General features: G+C 47.2%; 1 protein-coding gene across 3 annotated transcripts in view; it reads right to left on the minus strand.

Annotated features, from left to right (window-relative positions):
- Abl1 (ABL proto-oncogene 1, non-receptor tyrosine kinase) overlaps nucleotides 1–20,375 on the minus strand; it is a 121,859-nt gene that overhangs the window by 42,361 nt on the left and 59,123 nt on the right. The window contains exon 1 of one of the 3 annotated variants that reach the window (XM_052726603.1): nucleotides 3,142–3,274. The exons of the other annotated variants lie outside the window; for them this stretch is intronic. Within the exon in view, the coding sequence (XP_052582563.1) occupies nucleotides 3,142–3,220 (79 nt within the window). The 5' untranslated portion in view covers nucleotides 3,221–3,274. Of the gene's footprint in view, nucleotides 1–3,141; nucleotides 3,275–20,375 lie in introns of those variants that run through there. 3 annotated transcript variants of the gene reach the window in all.

Consider the following 20,375-nt stretch of genomic DNA (forward strand, 5'->3'; position numbering starts at 1 on the left):
GCTTCTAACGCCAACTTCTAAGTGCTGCCACAAAAGTGATCTAGTGGCCTTCCCTTGGGACATCAACAGGGCTAGTCTGAGAACTAGTCTGGGGTCACATACTGTCACATCATAAAAGCTCAATGATATTAACACCACCCAAAATGACAAAGACTGGTCTGCTAGGTGACAGAAAGAGCCCGGGATCCGCTTGTTCCTAAACAAGGGAAGCAAGTGATGACCTCAGGAGATTATTCAGAGCCTACTTCTAAAAGCACAGCAATGTGGCTGGCACTGCAGGAGGTACTGGCTGGACGATCTCATGCTGAGGAGCTTCAGAGTGGGCTCTTCAAATAAATGAGGGAGGTCAACCAGAGTTCACTTTGCAGCCAGCACAGACCCAGAGCCCATGGACCTCCCCACACCATGTGGATGACTACAAACGCGGTCTTTCATGTGCCCAGGGTTAAGGACTTGACAAGACTGGGGTTCCAAGTGGACCAAAGACTGAAACTGCTTTGGTCATTCTGAATAGATACCGGAGAGTAAAATCCCAGCATCACAAAGCTCCTTATAAACGTAAGCTACCTCTAGAGGGGCATGCTTTTTCTTTTAGAAAAACAAAACAGGAAAAATAGTGATTGTCTCTTGGGAGAGAACAGGAGGGGCAATTACTTTTCAATAACTACTCTTTCAGGATTTCCTTACAGGTATTTTTCTGTTTGCATAAACAAATGCTAGCAGCCCTGCTGCTTTATGAAAGTAGGTGTTTACCCATGCCAGGTGCAGAAGGGAAGGACTGGTCTAGGGCAGGTACTAGCTGGGAGTTTGTGAAGATGCTGTTGAATGAAGACAGTGTGTTCCACGAGACAAATGGTTGATCCACAGTTTGGGGCTAAGAGTGGACTTTCCAGGCCAGGCACTGTGGTGCAAGCCTGTACCCTAGGTGCTCAGCAGGCTGCGGTAGAAGGATGCCAGGTTCAGGGCCTGTCTGTGTTTAGAGACTGAGTTCATGGCCTGCCTGGACAATGTGGCAAGACCCTGGCTCAAAATTCAAAAGTTGGGAGGGGCCTGTGGATGTAGTTCAAGGCCCTGGGTTCCAATGCCCCAAACTTATTTTTTTAAAGTGGATTTCTTGGAGCCAGACGGCACAAGTTCAAATCCTGGCATCATCACTTGTTAGTTCTGTCATCTCAGGGATGTCACCCAACCTTTTGGTGCCTCAGTTTCTTACCTAACAAGATGAGATATCTAGTCAGTTAGTTCGTCTGGAGTGCACACAGTGCTTGGCCCACCACAGTCACCTAACAACTACTGCTGCCCTTGTCGGCCATGCCTTCTCTGACTGCTAGGCCCAAGGAGCAGGGAGCATGCATTTGGTAATAATGGAAAACTCACCATATTCAATTCCCTCAGACGCTGAGTGGGTGTTGATGAACTGATTGATTGACTTAGGATGTTAGTAGGAAAAGAAAAGCCTGGATTATTTCTCCAGATGCTGGCAACCGCTCTCATCCCCTGAGACAGACAGCACTTCCGTCTTTAAGACATAATTACTGAGCTGGGTTGATTCTCTCAGCTACAGAACAAGAATTCCGAACACAGTGAGCAGAAAGAACTCCTGGAGAGACACTTCCTGGAAAAAGCCTTACTGTGTGGACACTTCTTTGGGGCTTGACTTTAGAATTCACTTTAAGGCTTGCTGGAATAAGACTACAGATTTTTTTTTTTCCCTCCTAAAACAATAATTAAGCCAGCCAGATCTGCACTAAATCCCATTTTACCCTCAGGAACAAGCTGATACCCAGGCAAAGCTGTGCTGTGACCTAACTGCAGTTACAAAAGTCCATTCATCTCTGCCTCCAGCAGCGGCCTCAAAATGGAGATGATAGAGCCTCACGCTAACTGGATACAGATGGGAGGGGTGTGCACAGAATGTGGAGATGATAGAGCCTCACGCTAACTGGATACAGATGGGAGGGGTGTGCACAGAATGTGGAGAGACTTGGAAAAAGTAAGCAGTGTATTAACTGAAGATGATTCTGGCTGTTCAGATGCCAATTTTGGGGGACAAATAAACCAACTCCTCCCTCCAAATGTTAGACTCTGAGCTCATGCCATCCACAAGAGGCTCTTCTAAGGGATCTATCCCCTGAAGTCCTGGAGAGGGACAGAGTCCTGAGTACGGCTGTGGCAAAGGGGAAGCACACTCCACCTGTGCTGGATACAAGTTTGCCATGGGTTATGTGGGGCCCTTCAGGCCTTTGGGTCAGAGTTGAAAAGGAAAGAAAAGCATGTTAGAGAACTGAAGGGCCTCTATTTCTCCCTCATTTCTAGAAAGAGAAAGACTAGAAAACAGTAGAAATCAAGGTTGTTCTAAAATAAACTTGCCATTTTTCCTCCTATCTGAACTCCTACATGAAACAACCAGAAGCCCAGGCACCGTGCCTGTGAGTGCCTCTGCCCTTCCTTCTGTAGAAGGCAACAGTCCCCACAAGAGGTCAACTGTGTCCTAACAGGCTTGGCCAAGGCCCAGCCCCAGCCCCCTCCACTCATCCTCTCCCATCGGTCATCCTTTCGGGTTAGAACCAAACACTCAAGACCACAGGAAGGGAATCAGAGGGCCGAGAGTAAGGCAGGCAAAAGCAGGCTCTAAGTTTATGCAAAGAACTAAACATAAGGGGCTCCCCCACCAAGCACCAAACTGGATGCTCTCAAACCTCTGGAAATACCAAGCAAAACCATTCTGTTTCCCTCCTAAAAGGAGAAACTTCCCAAGACTTCTTCTTCTTCATGGTCTGCAGAAAGGTGGGGGTGGGGGTAGAAAGTTCACACGAAATTCTGTACCCATAAATGGTAGAGCGGGATCCCTTTGTACGCGGCACTTGGTGGAGGCCCACCTTTGTGACACATAATTCCCAGTTAGCGGTACAAACGTCACAACTTGGGCTCACGAGGACTCTAAGGCCTGTGGCTCTCTGGCTTTTTCAAACTTTCTGGGCGGGAGCCGCACCATGCGCTGGGGCCTCGCCAGCACCAGAGCCACAGCTCTCAGGAAGTCCGCTTGGATCAGCGAGTGCCCGAGGTGGCCTCAGAAGGAGGCTAGGGATCGGGAGTGCGCAGGACAGTCCTGGCGGGTCCCCCGCCCGGGCAGGGGTTTACCTTCCAGGTAGCAGCTGGAGGACGAGGAGAGCCCCTTCTTGGATTTGCAGCCCACCAGCTTCAAGCAGATCTCCAACATGGTCCCACGGCCGCGACGAAGGCCCCGTTGCCCCGCCGCCCCGGGCCCCCAGCCCCGCCAGGCCGCGCTCACCGGGTTCCCAGCCCTGCCTGCGCCCGGGCCCGCCTCCCGCCTCCCGCCTAGGCCGGTAACAAAGGGCCCTGCGCCCCGCCCCGCCCGGCCCTTAACCCCCTCCTGGCCAAGGGAAGGCAACAGCCCCACGCCCTCCCCAGCTGCCGCGTGTCGGGGAAGGTCGGTGGAAAGGCAAATTCCTCCTGAGTTACCAAGACTAGTGTCGTTTATATTCGGGGAGCGACTGTGATTACGCCTAAAGTGGGTGTCTGAGGAATGTGAACAGTCAGGGCTGGAACCCACAGGAATACCGAATACCGGACGCTGCTCCAACCATTCATTTAGACCTGGAGATGTGAGTTTAAACTTAGGGAATTCCGTCTCCATAGTGAATGTTCATTGTGGGCTGGAATGGCGGCCCTTCTTGACCTCATTTTCAGGAGAACTTTCCCTCTTTTTTTGGCGCCATGGGCCATCAGTGGCGTTGAGTTCTTACACTTTCCTAAACGCTAGCTAGAGGAGGTTACCAACAAGATTTGAACTAAGCAATAATCACAGCAGTGGCCTACTGGCACAGATTCAAAATCTAGATTGATGGGAAACAAGGACCCCAAACTACAGCCAATAATTTAATAAAAAGCCACCCAAGTTCCAATGACAAAGGGAAAATAAACTTATGAAAGAATGTTACATAACTAAAAATCTGGTCCACACCCTCTAGCACATGAAGAGCCGACCTGTACCAGGATGGTCCTCTATGAGAAGGACTCCCGTGTGCCTTGTCATCCGCAGGGCATGTACACCACAATCCTGGAGGAAAGTCAGATCATCACCCTGATTCTTCATGTGAAAACAGACATTCAAGAAGTTCACATGGCAGGAGCCGGAAGACATGCACTCAGTCAGGGTTTACCTGGCTCCAAAGTTTGGCCTCCTGATCAGTGAGTTAGGCGTCCCTCTCACTAAGAACCTAGCTTTCAAGCACTGGATAGCTGGATGTGTGAGGTTGTCATGACCTGTTTCAGAGAAAGTCTTAGTTAAGGGACTCTGGTTCCAAAAGAAAGAAAAGCTGGGCAGTGGTGGCATATGCACTCAGGAGGCAGAGGCAGGCGGATCTCTGTGAGTTTGAGGCCAGCCAGAGCTACACAGGGAAACCCTCTCTCAAAAAAACAAAGAAGGGGGACAGCGGGGACAGCCTACCCTACAATGCTGAGAGCCCAGGGTGTCTGGAACACTAGGCACAGGGAAGGAAGGAGCAAGGTCTCCACTTAGGTCTGCCTAAAACAGCAGCTTTCCCCAGCAGTGCCCTGTCTGTGTCTGTCACAGGCCTCTCAGCCAGGATGTCATGCACTTTTCGGAAGTGCCCTCCCTACCCAGTGCTAATCCCCACTGCAATCTGTCTGCTGACGCCAAGGGGACCTGCTTCGCCAGCCACTAGTGCAGGTGCAGGTCAGGCCTCAGGAGCGCCCAGCGGGGCCTACAGAACTGAGGCCATGCCACCACCTGGAGACCACTAGGCAAGTACACCAACTGGATCCTTTCCTGATCCTTGGAGACCATTTTCTGTGAGAGCCCAGGTGCTGTCTAGTGTTGTCTTGAACCTTCCAACCTCCACATGATGCCAGCAGTAACACTGAGAGGTGTGCCACCAGCACAAACACAACAAATGACGCAGTATCTGTCTGTCCTGCTACCATTTTGAAAGTCCAAGGGTCTTGGATCAGACTATAATGAAGTCCGTCATACAGCATATCAGATCACAGGGTTATATTCAGATTGGCGCTTAATGCCAAGAACTACACATTAAAAGCCATTTTGAAATTCTAACACTATCCTTGAATATTGATTGCTCTTTAATATGAGTCAGACATTTATTCACATGTGCTGGACTTCATACTGGGATGTAAGCTTGTTTTTAAAAGCTAGTAACTGCTACGAATATTCTGCTCTTATGGATACAATGACCTTATCTTCTAAAATCCTCTCTAAATGAGAAATGCTTATCAATTGTCCAAACCCTTTATAATTTAGATATAAAACTATTCATCAACAGGCCTGGCACTATGCTCTAAGTGATCATGGAGGCCATTGCCAAGTTGCACACCAAAACAACAGACTGAACTCTTCTTTCCAGATAGAGCTTTTGAACTCTGGCAAGATGGGAAGAGCAATGTGTACAAGCAAACAGTCAGTCTCAGTCGTCTGAAGGAAGAAAGGCCTGAGACTGCACCTCCATCAGCCCAAAGCAGAAAGCCAATGACTGAAAAATAAACATACCAGGCATGGGGGGCATGTCTGTAATTCCAGCACTTGGGGGGCAGAGGCAGGAACATTGCCACAAGTTCAAAGCCAGCCTGGGATACAGGCAAGGGGCTCTCTCCTCATCTCCCAGATGCTATTCAGAAGGTAAACCCTGGCCAGGGTTCAAGGACCTGCCAGGACTGTCTTACCCCAGCCCTGTGTACTTCCTGTCCCTAGCCTTCTTCCTCCGAGGCCACTGTAATGCTTGTGGGTCCAGCGGACTCCCCAAGCCTCATTCACAAATGCAGTTTCCTCATCTGTGGTCATAAGAGTGGGCTGGACACTGGAAATAATGTACAGAAACCCTGACACAGAAAGTGCATGGTGAACTGCTAACATCATTTCCCAGAGGACCCTGCACCAGCAGGGAACAGCACTCTTGCATGAGCACTAGGTCTAAGTCGAGAGCACAAATGAACACTGAATCAAGAACAAATAGAAATCCCAGTGGTGGTGGCACATACCTTTAATCTCAGCCCTTGGGAGGCAGAGGTAGGTGGATCTCTGTAAGTTCGAGGCCAGCCTGGTCTACAGAGCAAGTTCCAGGACAGCCAGGGCTACACAGAGAAATTCTGTCTCAAAAAACTAAAATAATAATAATGACTGGAAAAGGCATAATCTGAGTGAGCTCTAGGAGAATGTTGGGTCCAGAGGTTATACTAAGGACAAGAGATCTGTTAACATTGTGAAGGGTAAGAGTCACTGGCCGTGGGTCAGGAGCATCAGGGTTCAAATGTCACAAAGACTAATTTTTCATCTAAAGCCAGTGTTGGGGAGTTTGGGACCCAGCCCCTCCAGCCCACATCTTCACCAGCCTCCCCTGCATATCCCAACAATGCACCTGATCGACTCCATCCCTTGGGATGTCTAGGCTGAGATTTTCAGTGAGGGCCCAGAGCAAATTCTCTTTCTAGAAAAATCTCATAATTAGGGAGGTGGAAGCAAGGGTATCAAGAGGCCAACCAGTCTAGGCTAAGTAGAGCCTGTCTCAGAAACAAAACAAAAATTTCATTTTATATACACATATATATGACTTTATTTTATAAACGGTATAGACATATTTATTCAACCAAATCTTTTAGTTTGATAAAATGAATAATATTAGTGTGCTCATGTTAATTATTTTCTTACTTTTAATCAAAGTACTATACATACTTGGTTAAAAAAAAATCAAGCAGCATGAAGATTCTTTTAATAGTCTTAAGAAAATATTAAAACTAAGCCTAGGCATGGTGGTGCTCACCTTTGATTCCAGCACTCCAGAGGGGAGGCAGGTGGAGCTCTATGAGTTCAAGGTCAGCCTGGTCACACAGGGAATTTCAGGCTAGTCAGGGCTATATACTGAAAACCTATTGAGAAAGAAGAGAGGGAGGAGGAGGGGAGAGGGAAAAGAGAGAGGAAAGAGAGACAGAGACAGAGAGCAAAAGTAGTCCTGCAGCCCACTCTGGTGTGCTCACAGAGCTGCTTCCTTTGGGTGTCTAAGCTCCACACCTGCTGCTTCTGGGCTGAGTCTACACATCACCTACCTACTCATTAGAATAGCATTACACTGTCTTCGGCCTAACCCTCCCAGCTGTGGCATCAAGAGTTTTGGTTAAATGGAGAGGTGAGGTTTGCATTAATACTGTTCCTACTCAGGCGATGAATGCTTCATTACACTTTCCTTGGTGGTATTAGTTATATCGTGTGTCTGTCTCTGTCTCTCTCTCCTTCCTCTCCCCCTCGTCTTTCCTTCTTTCTTTTAATTGTCCCTGGGCAGTGGTGGCCCATGCCTTTAATCCCAGCACTCAGGAGGCAGAGGCAGGTGGACCTCTGAGTTCAAGGCCAGTCTGACTGACAGAGGGAGTTCCAGTACAGCCAGGACTACACAGAGAAACGCTGTCTCGAAAAACAAACAAACAAACAAACAAACAAACAACAAAATTTAATTTCCTATTTCCTACTTATTACTTTCTTCCCAAATACTTCAAAGATCTGTCAAAAACTTCCCAGTACTTCCCCAAATACTGAAACACTTCAAGCCTTCTCAAAGTTGTTCTTGGGCTTACTTCCTCATTTTCCTGGAATTCATCACCCCGTGGCTTCTTGGGTAAAACAAGTCTAAAAGAGACTGGTATACTATCGTGACAGTCTAGGTGGGTATAAAATCCTAGGCTAAATGGAATGTCCCATGGAGTGGTGGTAGTGGCATACACCTTTAGTCCCAGCACTGAGGAAGCAGAAAAAAGGAAGGGGGGGGGGTAACTTCTCTGAATTTTGAAGACATTTCTCCATTGTTTTCTAAGTTTACAAGATAGTCATTTAGAGCCGGGTGGTGGTGACGCATGCCTTTAATCCCAGCACCGGGAGGCAGAGGCAGGTGGATCTCTGTGAGTTCGAGGCCAGCCTGGTCTATGGAGTGAGATCCAGGAAAGGCGCAAAGCTACACAGAGAAACCCTGTCTCGGGGGGTGGGGTGGGAATATGTATATGTATATGTATATGTATATGTATATGTATGTACACACACACACACACACACACACACACACACACACACACACACACACATATATATATCTGCCAGGCAATGGTGGTGCACATCTTCAATCCCAGCATTTGGGAGGCAGAGGCAGGCGGATCTCTGTGAGTTTGAGGCCAGCCTGTTCTACAGAGTGAGTTCCATGACAGCCAGGGCTACACAAAGTAACCCTATATCAGAAAGAAAAAAGGAAAAAAAAATAAAATAAAATCGTTAGGAGACAGTATGTGTGCCACAGCGTGCTTGTGGAGGTTGATTGACAGCTCTGTAGAGTCAGCTCTCTCTTTCCACCTCTATGTGAGTTGAAATGAACTGGGAATTGAACTCAGGCCACTAGGCTTGTGCGGTAAGCATCTTTAACTGCTGAGCTCATTTTTTTCCTTATAATTGTCTCCTAACTTCTATTTGTTGTTGTTATTACTGTTATTTAATTCCGCCGGGCGGTGGTGGTGCACGCCTTTAATCCCAGCACTTGGGAGGCAGAGCCAGGCGGATCTCTGTGAGTTCGAGGCCAGCCTGGGCTACCAAGTGAGTCCCAGGAAGGGCGCAAAGCTACACAGAGAAACCCTGTCTCGAAAAACCAAAAAAAAAAAAAAAAAGGTTTTGGGCTGGAGAGATGGCTCAGAGGTTAAGAGCACTGACTGCTCTTCCAAAGGTCCTGAGTTCAATTCCCAGCAACCACATGGTGGCTCACAACCATCTGTAATGAGATCTGGTGCCCTCTTCTGGCCTGCAGGCATACATGCTGTATACATAATAAATAAATAAATCTTTGGGCGGTGGTGGCGCACGCCTTTAATCCCAGCACTCGGGAGGCAGAGGCAGGCGGATCTCTGTGAGTTTGAGGCCAGCCTGGGCTACCAAGCGAGTCCCAGGAAAGGCACAAAGCTACACAGAGAAACCCTGTCTCGAAAAACCAAAAAACAAAAAAACAACAACTTAATTCCCCCTCTCTGGAATTCCTGCCAGATGGGCACTGATGCCCTGGGAGAGCACCTCTAACCTCCTGTCTCCCTTGTCTTCCATGTCCACGTCTCTATGTTCTACATTCTAAGGTAAGTTTGACTTCGTCTTCTGTTACATTTTAAATGGTGGTTATAATGTTTTGTTTGTTTGTTTTTTGAGACAGGCTCTCTCTACATAGCCCTAGCTGTCCTGGAACTCACTATGTGGACCAGGCTGGCCTTGAACTCACAAAGATCCACCTGCCTTTGCCTCCCAAGTGCTGGGATTAAAGACATGTATTACCATGCCCAGGCTAGGTTTTTATTAGTTAAAAAAACTGATTCTTAGGACTTCAGGGCCAGCCTCAGCTACATAGTGAGTTCAAGGCTTGCCTGGGCCATAGAAGACTCTGCTACCCAAACAACAGATCAACAACACTAACAAAAACACTAATTTCTCTCTTGGAATACGTTCTTGGAGGCTGTGCTGTCCCTGAGGACTGTGAGGAACCATTCTTTTGAACTCCTCCTGCATTGCCTCTGTGTGTCCAGTTTACTCTTCATTACCACTTGAGACTTCTCCAAAAGACAATGAAATCTGGCTGCTCACTCATTATTTACAAGGACTTACGGCTGAAGTCCTGTGTCCCAAAGGGCCCACACCTGAGGACTCAGAGGGAAGCCCCAGTGCTAGTCTCTAGAGGGTGCTTTTCTGGGGCTGTTCCTTTTCTTTTCTCCCCAGAAAGGAGTATTTCAGCCTCCTCCCAGGTAAGGCCTTGTCCAGCAGGCACTGGAAGAGGGGCTGGGAACCCACCTCTGTGTGGACTTTCAACAACAGACCCCATCCTGACCCTCTACTGTTACCAACCACAGGCTTACCTGAATCCAGGCTGCATATCAGGCTCCTGAGTGCACAGCCTCATGGGAAACTCTCCATCACATGTGGCTGAGGTGGAGTAGCTGTCACCTGACTGTGCAGGGCTGGGGAGCCCTGTGAGAACTCTGAACACCCCTCTTTCAGGTTGTCCTCTACGGTCCTAATACCTCTGATTTTGACCCTTCCTCTGTTCCCACCAGTGTGCCGGCTCAGATCTTAAGGGCTCACTCTCAGAAATCCGAGTGCAGGATCCTGCACTTTCGTAAGTCTGCTACCACTCTTGGCTGCCTCCAGTTTCCTAAAAACGTTGTCATTTTTGTTATTCACTCTTGTTTCCTTTTGGGTTCCTTTTGTCCTTACACATCTTCAGTTTAAAAAAAAAATCTATGTGGTGCATATGCTTATAAACTGAGGACTCAGGAGTCTGAGTCAGAAGACTCCATCAGTCTGAGGTCAAGCTGGACGCCATAGTGAGATTGTCTCCAAACCAACAAAATCTTCTTGCTGTCTTTTCAGTGTGTTTGGAAAAGGGATGGGGAAACATTCACTTCTCACAAATGGTTTTGTGCATCTTACAGGCAACACAGCTGTGGCTAAGGTTAAACAACTTGTATCAAGTCCACACAGCATGTTGGTAGCAGAACCAGGAATGGAACCCAAATCCCCAAATCCCCTTGTTAAGTTGTCCTCATTAGATGATGTCCACTAGATCCCATAATTAAAAGAACATGACGGGTGCCAGGTGGTGGTGGCTCACCTTTAATCCCACAGAGGTAGGCAGGTCTCTGTGAGTTTGAGGCCAGCCTGGTCTACAAAGTGAGTTCCAGGAACAGCCAAGGCTACAAAGAGAAACCCTGTCTTGAAAAACCAAAAAAAAAAAAAAAAAAAAAAAAAAAAAAAGAACATGATGGGAGTGAGGAGATAGACTAGTCATGAAAGCGCAAGGACCTGAGTGTGGACCTCTAGCACCCACCGAAAAGCTGAGCATGGTGGGAAGTCTGAGAGGTAGAGCCAGGAAGACCCTTGGGGTCTGCTGGACAGCCAATCGAGTCCAACCTGGGAGCTCCAGGCTCAGTGAGGACCCTGTCTCAAAAAATAAGATGAGAGTGACTGGAGAAGACAATGTTGGCCTGTGACCTTAACTCAAACCACACACACATGCACACACATAGAAATGTGTGGTGTATGATCAAGAAGGACACTGGGCTAAAAATTATTTAAAACCTGTTGCAGTGAACAGCTCTCAGATCTCAGCTTTGCTGATGGAGGACCATCATTCTGACCAAGTTCTTCACTCCATTCACATCTGCACCTTAAAGTTTAACTGTAAATAGGAATATCAATAACACAAATAGCATAGAACACTCTTGCTCAATCAAAAGCTCGAATTCAACTTAAAGTGATTTTTAGGCTTGCACAAATGTCTATGTTCTTGTACTTGAGTTCGTTCTGCCGTGAGGGCCAAAGAATTTTGTTTCAAATTACTAAATCTTGTTTGTTTTCTTCTGACCTGAATATTGAATAAGATTTAAGTCTTTATCGCCAATATGGTGGCACAACCCTTTAAACCCTAACATACTGAAGACTAAGGCAGGAGAATCATGAATTCTATGTCAACAGGCGCACACACACACACACACACACACACTGAAAAGGAAACATCTCTGAAATAAGATGTCTCATGGGGGAACTTAGGGGTCCAAGTAGACACTGTTACCCTATCATCCTTTTGCTTCAAGCTCAGCACTGTGCTTGGCTACCGGGGTTTGTTAACTTGGTACTGGGAAGCCAACAGTTAATGCCTTTCCTCTCTTTCCCTAAGACTAAAGGAATCTGCAGAGCAGAGGGACTGGCCTGGGAGATCACATTACTTTTGGGGGTGGGGAAGAAGGCAGCTGGAGAGGAGTGTAGAGAGAGGGCTCCAGGGAAAGAAAACAAGCTGTCCAACCCTCTCCACAGTGTAAACCCAGCAGGGAGGAGGAGGTAGAAGCGCCATATTTACCCAAGTTGTCAGCCCACAGTACCCTCGCTTGGTCTGGCAGCCTAGTGCCGTATCCGAGAAAGCAGAAGCTTGGGATCTGAGCAGTGCAGATCATGTTCGTGTCTTAAGAGTCATCAGCACTGACTGTCTCAGCAGCAGTGTTTTAGACACGCACAAGGATGGGTGGGCCCAGTCTTCCCTCCACTCAGAAAAGCAAGGACAGTGCTGAGTGAGACAGCCTGCTCTTTCTCCTTAAAGTGACAGATTGGATGCATCCATCCAGAGCTACATTATGACCAGGGAAGGAAGGGCTGCAGTTGACCCTGAAGAGACTGCTCGCCAAGGAGCACTGCACTTAGGGCCAGGAAAGGGCAGGTCTGGGCTCCTGGGTCCCTTGAAAGGAAAATACAAACTGTTCTTGCCTCCCAGAGTTCACCTGCTCACCTTTCCTACCAGCTAGCACTGAAGATCCAAACACAGCATCTCCAAGTGATTGATTTCCACATTCCCTAAGTGTGACAGTAGTAGGTTTTGTGTCAGCCAAGGTGAGGACCGTTTTAGAAGGGATCAGCCTTTGAGTTAAGGGACTGTCCTCATCCTATCAGCAGGACCTCACAAAGGCAGAAAAAGAAAGGTGACATTTGCCCTCCCTGCACCTGGCTTCTTGAACAGGACAGGATCTTCTGCCCTCCATGCTCACATTTCCAGTCCTTCAAGTCTCACACTAAGCCTGGCTCTCAGGCTTCTAAAAACACCACCAGCTTTCCTAGGTCTCTAGCTTGCAGACAGTGTGGACAGTGGGACTCCAGAGCCTCTATTCTCATGAGCCAAGACTTACGATAAATCTCTCCATAGAGCATAGGGAGAATGGTATCAGTGTGAGGAAAACAAAAGCCATGCATCTACCATGGATCTAATGAAGAACTGCATCCAAAATGCAGAGAACCCTTCCTGCCCAGTCAGTGTTCAAACTGGTTTAAAATGGGCAAAAGAGCCACTGATATGTCACCTAGAAGCAAAACAAATGGCTGATAAGCACCCAAAATGATGCTCAGGCCAGGCATGGTGCCACACACCTTTAATCGTAGCACTGGAGAGGCAGAGGCAGGTTTAAGGCCAGCCTGGTCTACATAATGAGTTCCAGACTAGTCAAGAGATACAGCATGAGACCCTGTCTCAAAAAAAAAAAAAAAAAAGCTCAGCATCAATGGCCAAGAGACAGTAACACAGTGAGCTCCCTCCCCATGCCCACTCCAGTGTGATCCCACCCCATGCCCATTCCAGAGAACTCCCACCCCATGCCCACTCCAAGGGCTACAATAATAACCCAGGTGCTAACAAAGATGCAGGGAAATGGAAATGCACAGTCCCTGGAGTTTGGCAGTTTATTAAAAAGTTGAGATAAAGCTAAGTGTGGTGGTTGGTGTACCTTTACTCAAGCACCCAAGAGTAAAGGCAGGCAGATCTCTGAGTTCAGATCTCTGTGAGTTGGAGGCCAACCTGTTCTATATATCAAGTTCCAGAATAACTAGGGCTACATAAAGAGATAATGTCTCAAACAAAAACAAAACAAAAAACAAAAGTTGAGATCAAACATTATGAGACCCAGCAATTCCATTCATCAACATAGGCATCAACTGAAGACACATGAGAGTATATCCATACAAAAACTGTATGTGAGAGTTCCCAGCAGCCTTATTCATCAAGACCCCCAATGGGAAACAATCGAAATGTCCATCAAGTGGCAAGTGACTAATCAAAAAGGGTACCTCCACAATGAACTAACTCAACTATGAGAAGAATGAGGCACTACTGCGTACGTTACTACATGGCTAAACCTCGCAAGCAAGCAGTTTAGCTATGTAGTAGACAATGGGCTGCGGCAATGGCGCAGTTAGTAAAGTGCTTGCTGCACATCAGGAGAACTTCGCCCCACCCCTACACCCTCACACAGCCAGGTGTGGCAGCATGCACTGAGAAATGCAAACAGGATGGCCTTCCTGTCAGTCAGGTGAGCTCCGGGTTCAGGAGCTGGCTCAAAACCTAAGGTAGATAGAGATAGAGGAGACACCCAGTGTTGACCTCTGCAGGCCTGCACATGCACACATGAATACACATATCATACACACTCATGCATGCTAAAAGAGGAAAGCTAATCACAAAAGAACACAAATTGCATGGAACTCTGTTATGTACAATGTATAGGAAAGACATATCCATATAAAGAAATCGCCAGGTGGTGGTGGTGCATGTCTTTAATCCCAGCACTCAGGAGGCAGGTAAGTTCCAGGCCAGCCTGGTGTACAGAGTGAGTTCCAGGACAGGCTCCAAAGCTACACAGAGAAACCCTGTCTAGAAAAAAGGAAAAAAAAAAAAATCTCGCCGGGCGGTGGTGGCGCACGCCTTTAATCCCAGCACTCGGGAGGCAGAGCCAGGCGGATCTCTGTGAGTTCGAGGCCAGCCTGGTCTCCAAAGCGAGTTCCAGGAAAGGCGCAAAGCTACACAGAGAAACCCTGTCTCGAAAAACCAAAAAAAAAAAAAAAAAAAAAAAAATCTCATCTGTTGTGCCTGGGGCTGGGGCTGGGCACAGGGCAGCCTGCAAATGGGCAGAAGGGCCTTTGGGAAAATGGAGATGCTTGAAAACTGAGTTGTGGTTATGGTGTGTGTACTATACATTGACTAGAAATGACTAACTTGCCGGGCGGTGGTGGCGCACGCCTTTAATCCCAGCACTCGGGAGGCAGAGCCAGGCGGATCTCTGTGAGTTCGAGGCCAGCCTGGACTACCAAGTGAGTTCCAGGAAAGGCGCAAAGCTACACAGAGAAACCCTGTCTCGAAAAATCAAAAAAAAAAAAAAAAAAAAAAAAAAAGAAATGACTAACTTATCCACTACTGTGAGACACTTTATGTCATAAATCACACCTCAGTGAAACTGCTAATAAATCATGGGGAAACACTGTGTTCTAGGACAGACATCTTTTTCTAGCTAAGTGTCCTACAGAAAGTCTAGAAACACCAGGGTGGATGGCTGGCTCCCTGAGGTGAAGACAGGAAGCCAAGCTATGTGTGTTGTTTGTTGCTGGTACTTGGTTCATTTCAAGACCTTCCAATGAGGCCACTGAACTCTCACTTTCCCACACTCCTGACACCTTCCAACAGCCAGCACCGACACAACAGGGGTTTCTGCCAGGGACTGGGGGAGGGGTGCTGCACACACAAATGAGGCCCTCAAGAGAGGGGAGCAGGAGACAGCGCTCAGGCTGATCACAGGAGACCCAGGGGAAGCCAGTGCCTGGTACAGCAGGGACCAGTAGGGAACAAGACTCAGAGAATGCGCCTCCCACTCAGGAGACACGGGATGCTCTCAGTGGCACCCCAGCTTCCTACACTGAGCCTTCAGAGACAGAAGGCAATGCTGACATACACCACGGTCCCAAGTGCTGACTCCCTGTGGAAACCAATCATCACACAGAATTGGATGGGGTCAAACATACATGATTAAGGTCTGCTGCAGGACAAGTTCCTAAAATGCTGAGAAGCAGCCATAACCAATTAGCTATGGGGATCAATTAACAATTAGTATTTCATGAATCACAGACTTAAAATAAACAGAGGAATTGTGAGAACCAGACAATTAGGAATCTTCAGTCCTGGTGAGGTGCTCACTGGGAAACAACAACACGTGTGCAAGTCTGGACCTGAGTTCACTCCCCAGAATTCATGTAAAGGTGGAAGAAGGGAGCTGACACCCAAGTTGTCCTCTGACCTCCACACAAGAACCGTGGTATGTGACCCGCCCCTCTTTCTCACACGTCAATAATAACAATTTTCATTACTGTTCAGCTTCTTCCCTTCCAGGCAGGCAGGGAAGAAGTGCAGAGAAGCAGAGCCCGGGTTGAGTCTGATTCGGTGCAGCCAGCTCCCTGCTCAGGGCTCACTTACCCAACTGACCTAGAGAGTGTGGCCACCTGTCCTGCACTTGATCTTCACCTGACGCAGGTCTGAGTTAAGCTTTCCTATAGACTTGTCAGAGATCTTTGGAAGATGACTCCCGACATTTCTTTTCTTTCTTCTTCTTCTTCTTCTTCTTCTTCTTCTTCTTCTTCTTCTTCTTCTTCTTCTTCTTCTTCTTCTTCTTTTTCTTTCTTTTTCTTTTTTTCTTTTTTTTTTTTTTGGTTTTTCAAGACAGGATTTCTCTCTGTGTAACAGCTCTGGCTGTCCTGGAACTCACTTTATAAACCAGGCTGGTCTCGAACTCACAGAGATCCGCCTGCTCCTGCCTCCCTGAGTGCTGGGATTAAAGGTGTGTGCCACTACCGTCTGGCTCCTGACATTTTCTTAATTAGAAAAATAAGAAGTCTGTTACCTTACAGATGCCAGCACTGTCCCCAGAGGCTGGGCTCCCCTTCCCTAGTTTATATCTATACCCCAACAATGTTTTGCAGATACTCCAGCACCCCCCCCACACACACACACACAGCTCATCACTTACATGGTGCACAGCCCAGAAGCCCTCAGGAAAAGCAGTGTCAGCAAGGTGCAGGGGAGGGCAGGAGTGGGGGCTGTATGGGTGGGTCTTCAGAGGCCAGAAGACACTAGTTCCATTGCTTAGGGGACGAAACCAGCCTTTGTCTGTCCCATGGCACCACATCATTAGTGGGATGCTGGCAGTCCCGCACGGTATAGTGTTTGCCTTTCTCATTTCCTGTTCTCAAGAGTCTCACAGGGAATCGGGCACTATTCGATAACAGCCAAAATGACAAACACATTTGCCCTCTGACCCATCACCTCTATTTTTGGAGATTTACTTTACAAACTTACCCCCCACCACACACACAGAGCACTGTTGAAATATCAAAGGTGTCATCATCAAGTTAGACTCTGACTAGCTTTCCAGTGGGGTGCATGAAGCCCCCCCCCAGAAGTGTGTGGGTATTTGTCATAAGTGAACAACTGTCAGGCCCTCAGATTCATTCATTCATTTCTTCTCTGAAACCGATTGTCAAGGTCCTGCTGGCTCCCTTTTCCAATGTGGCTTCTACTGTCTGCTTCTCAAGGAGAGGGTGCCATTGTGTCTTGATAGCTGCTAACACTCCCAGGTACCACACATACAAATGAGGCTATCAAGACAGTGGGAGCAGGAGACAGTGCTCAGGCTGACCACAGGAGAGACACTGAGAACACTTTCTGATACACTACAGAAGGAGTGTATCAGAAAGAAAAGGAATTAAAATGCCAGAAAGACGGCTCACATATAAAGGCTCTTGCCAGTAAATGCAGTGACCTGAGTTTGCTCTCCAGGACCCACATGGTGAAAGGAGAGAACTGACTCCACAGTTGTCCTCAGATCACAACACATGTGCTGTGGCACACACATGCACTGGTGCACACACACACAAAGATGCACATAACAAACATTTTTAAGTCATTAGGAAATAAACACTGAACATTCTGCAAACTTTTTTTTTTTTGAGACCCTACTAAGAACTAGTGTTCTCTAGGCTCTAGGGCAGTGGTTCTTAACCTGTGAGTCATGACCCCCTTTGGGGTCAGAAAGACCCTTTCACAGGGGTCACATGTCAGACATCCATCCTATCAGATAATTACATTACAATTCATAACAGTAGCAAAATTACAGTTATGAAGTAGCAACGAAATAATTTTATGGTTGGGGGTCACCACACCATGAGAACTGTATTAAAGGGTCACAGCACTAGGAAGGGTGAGAACCACTATTGTAGGGTCACAAGGGGTGAAAGGCCTGAGAAGAGTCCCTGGTCCCAGAGCTAACATTCAGGCTGGGAAAAGACACAATGAACTAGGAAAGTTCAGCTGTTTAAGTTTGTGGAGCTAAAATACAGAAGGAAAGGGTGTTGTACTTGGGCTGCAGGCTTAGACGAGGTGACCAGAAAAGCCGTCACTGAAGATGACAATTGAGGACAGGGAAGAGGGAAGTGTGGGACAAGTGCTGTCCTGGCAGAGAACCATGTGCAGAGGCTCTGGGCAGGGGGGAAACTGAAGGAGGCTCAAGGAAAAGCAGAGGCCAATATGGCTGGACAAGAGTCAGCAGGGAGACAGCAGACAGACGCGTGCTGGAGGCAGCAGGGAGTGGGAAGACTACAGGCCTGGCAAGTGCATGGCAGGGCTTTCGGCTTTAGTCCAAAGGATGCAGGAAGTACTGGGAGGTTTGGGGAGAGAGGAAGCAGGACAGGACCACAGGTAGAGGATTAGTCTGGCTGCAGCAGGGAGAAGAGCTGAGGAGGGGCAGCAGAGGCTAATGGGATCATTGAAATGGGAGGGGCAGGGAAAAGGGTGTGACCTGGACATGTTTGGAAGTTATGGTTAGCCAGGAGGCTTGTGTGGAGTCAGAGAGTCATGGAAGACTCTATGGTGTGAACATATACACACATATACAACACACACACCAAAAAGAGGGGCAAAGAAAGATAAAAACATGAACCAAAGAAAACCTTAATGGCATATGAAACAACCATACACTATTTGATTTTATTTTGTGGGTGTGCATGCATGTGGGGAGGGGGTGGCACGTGTACAAGCACATGAAAAACCAATATTTAAAGATAAATCTGGCAACAACAGAGACAGCAAAATACTACAGAGAGAAATTAGAAGTTCTAAATTAATGGAAAAATGACTACATTCAGGGATTAGACAACTCTAGATGTCAGGTGCGGTTAGAGTCAACACAATCCCAACCAAAGACCCGGAGGTTTCTAGTAGAAATGAACGAGCTGAGCCTAAACTTGAAATGCAAATGTGAGAATTTAAATAGACAAAGCAGCTAGCAGTAAGACAGGAGACTGACATAGTCAACTACAGGTCTCATTATAAACTAAAATAGTCAAGAAAATGTATCAGCAACTAACAGGATGGAGAGCAGGAAGTAGACCCTTACACATCCTCACCAGATTCCCAGCAGTGATGCAATCTATGGGGAGGAGGGCTTCTGTAAGCAAGGGGGTGGGGCTTACTCTGCTTCCTGACTGCCATAGCGATTTGACATAGTGATTTGACATAGTGATTTGACATAGTGATTTGACATAGTGATTTGCCTTCCTGTCCTCTCCGGAGGCGGAGTAAACCCTCTCCCCTCAGGTAGTCAGTCTGTAACAAGACCAGAGTGAGGACTCTTCTGTGGCATCTAGACAAAACTGCCCGAGGGTGTTCAGCTACTGGTTAAAGAATTACTGGGGCATGGTAGGGCGGATAGAGAGGACGAAGTGGTTAGGAGTACTTGCTGCTCTTGCAGAAGACCTAGGTTCTGTTGCCAACACCCAGGCTCAAACATCCTGTAACTCCAGGGTATCTGACACCCTCTTCTGACTTTTGAGGGCACACACAAGCATATGTGCACACACGAGTGCACATACACACACACACACACACACACACACACACACACACACACACACACACACACAGTTTTTTGTTGTTGTTTGGGTTTTTTGGATGTGTCTGTTGAGGATGCTTTAGTGGAAACTTGACATTTAAGCTGGTGGGTCCAGCAGCAGATCACCCTCTTTAATGTGATTGACTCTCCTTCAATAAACTAAAGGCCCCAAGAACGTGACCTACGATGGAATCAGGGGAATTCTTCTTGCCTGGATGCCTGGACGAGGCCCTGTGCTTCCCTCCACCTCAACTCAACTGCAGCAGCAGTTCCAACTGGGCCAAGCAGACAGCCTTCAGCCCACAACATCTCACTGATTCTCCTCTTTATATAAAGTAGGACCTTACCAACCTCAGTAATTCCAAATCCTTAATGTAAATCCTTACCATACTACTCTCATTTTTCAAGATTTGTGTCTGTGTGTGTGTTTGTGTGTGTGTGAATTGATGTGCATATGTGTATAGCTGCCTGTGAAAGCCAGAAGTGGCACTAGATCCCCTGGAGCTAGAGTTACAGTAACAGGTTGTTGTAACTCCCAAATGTAAGTGCTAGGAACTGAACATGGATCCTCTGTAAGAGCAGCAAATATTCCTAAGGGCAAAATCTTCCAGCCTCACTGCAGATCTCTTCCCACATACAAACAAGCACATTACTGAACCCAACTATTTGTGATTCTGATGAAGAAAATGAGACATTGGCCAGTACCCGTCCTTTAAAAGGCCTCCTCTAAACCATGGTATAGCCTCACATATTTCACTCCCTGAAAACTTGTTTAAGTGACATCCAGTGTACAGTATATTGATGGAGGGGAAAATTATTGGTTTTCTCTTGTGTCTAGAAACTTTTAGTAACTTTTTTTTTTTTTTCTCCAAGACAGGGTCTCAGGTAGCCCAGGCTGGTCTGGAACTTAGCATTCAGACAAAGATGACCTTGAAGTCCTGATCTTTCTGTTTTTATCTCCCATTTCCTGGGATTACAGGCATGTGCCACTACAGCAAACTACTAAATTTTAATTTTAGTTTGATAATTAAAACAAATGATTATGAAGAAATATAAGTATGTCCATAACA

The sequence above is a fragment of the Peromyscus californicus genome, unplaced genomic scaffold, assembly GCF_007827085.1.
Source record: "Peromyscus californicus insignis strain IS unplaced genomic scaffold, ASM782708v3 Scaffold_7__1_contigs__length_154581171, whole genome shotgun sequence".
NCBI lineage: Eukaryota > Metazoa > Chordata > Mammalia > Rodentia > Cricetidae > Peromyscus > Peromyscus californicus.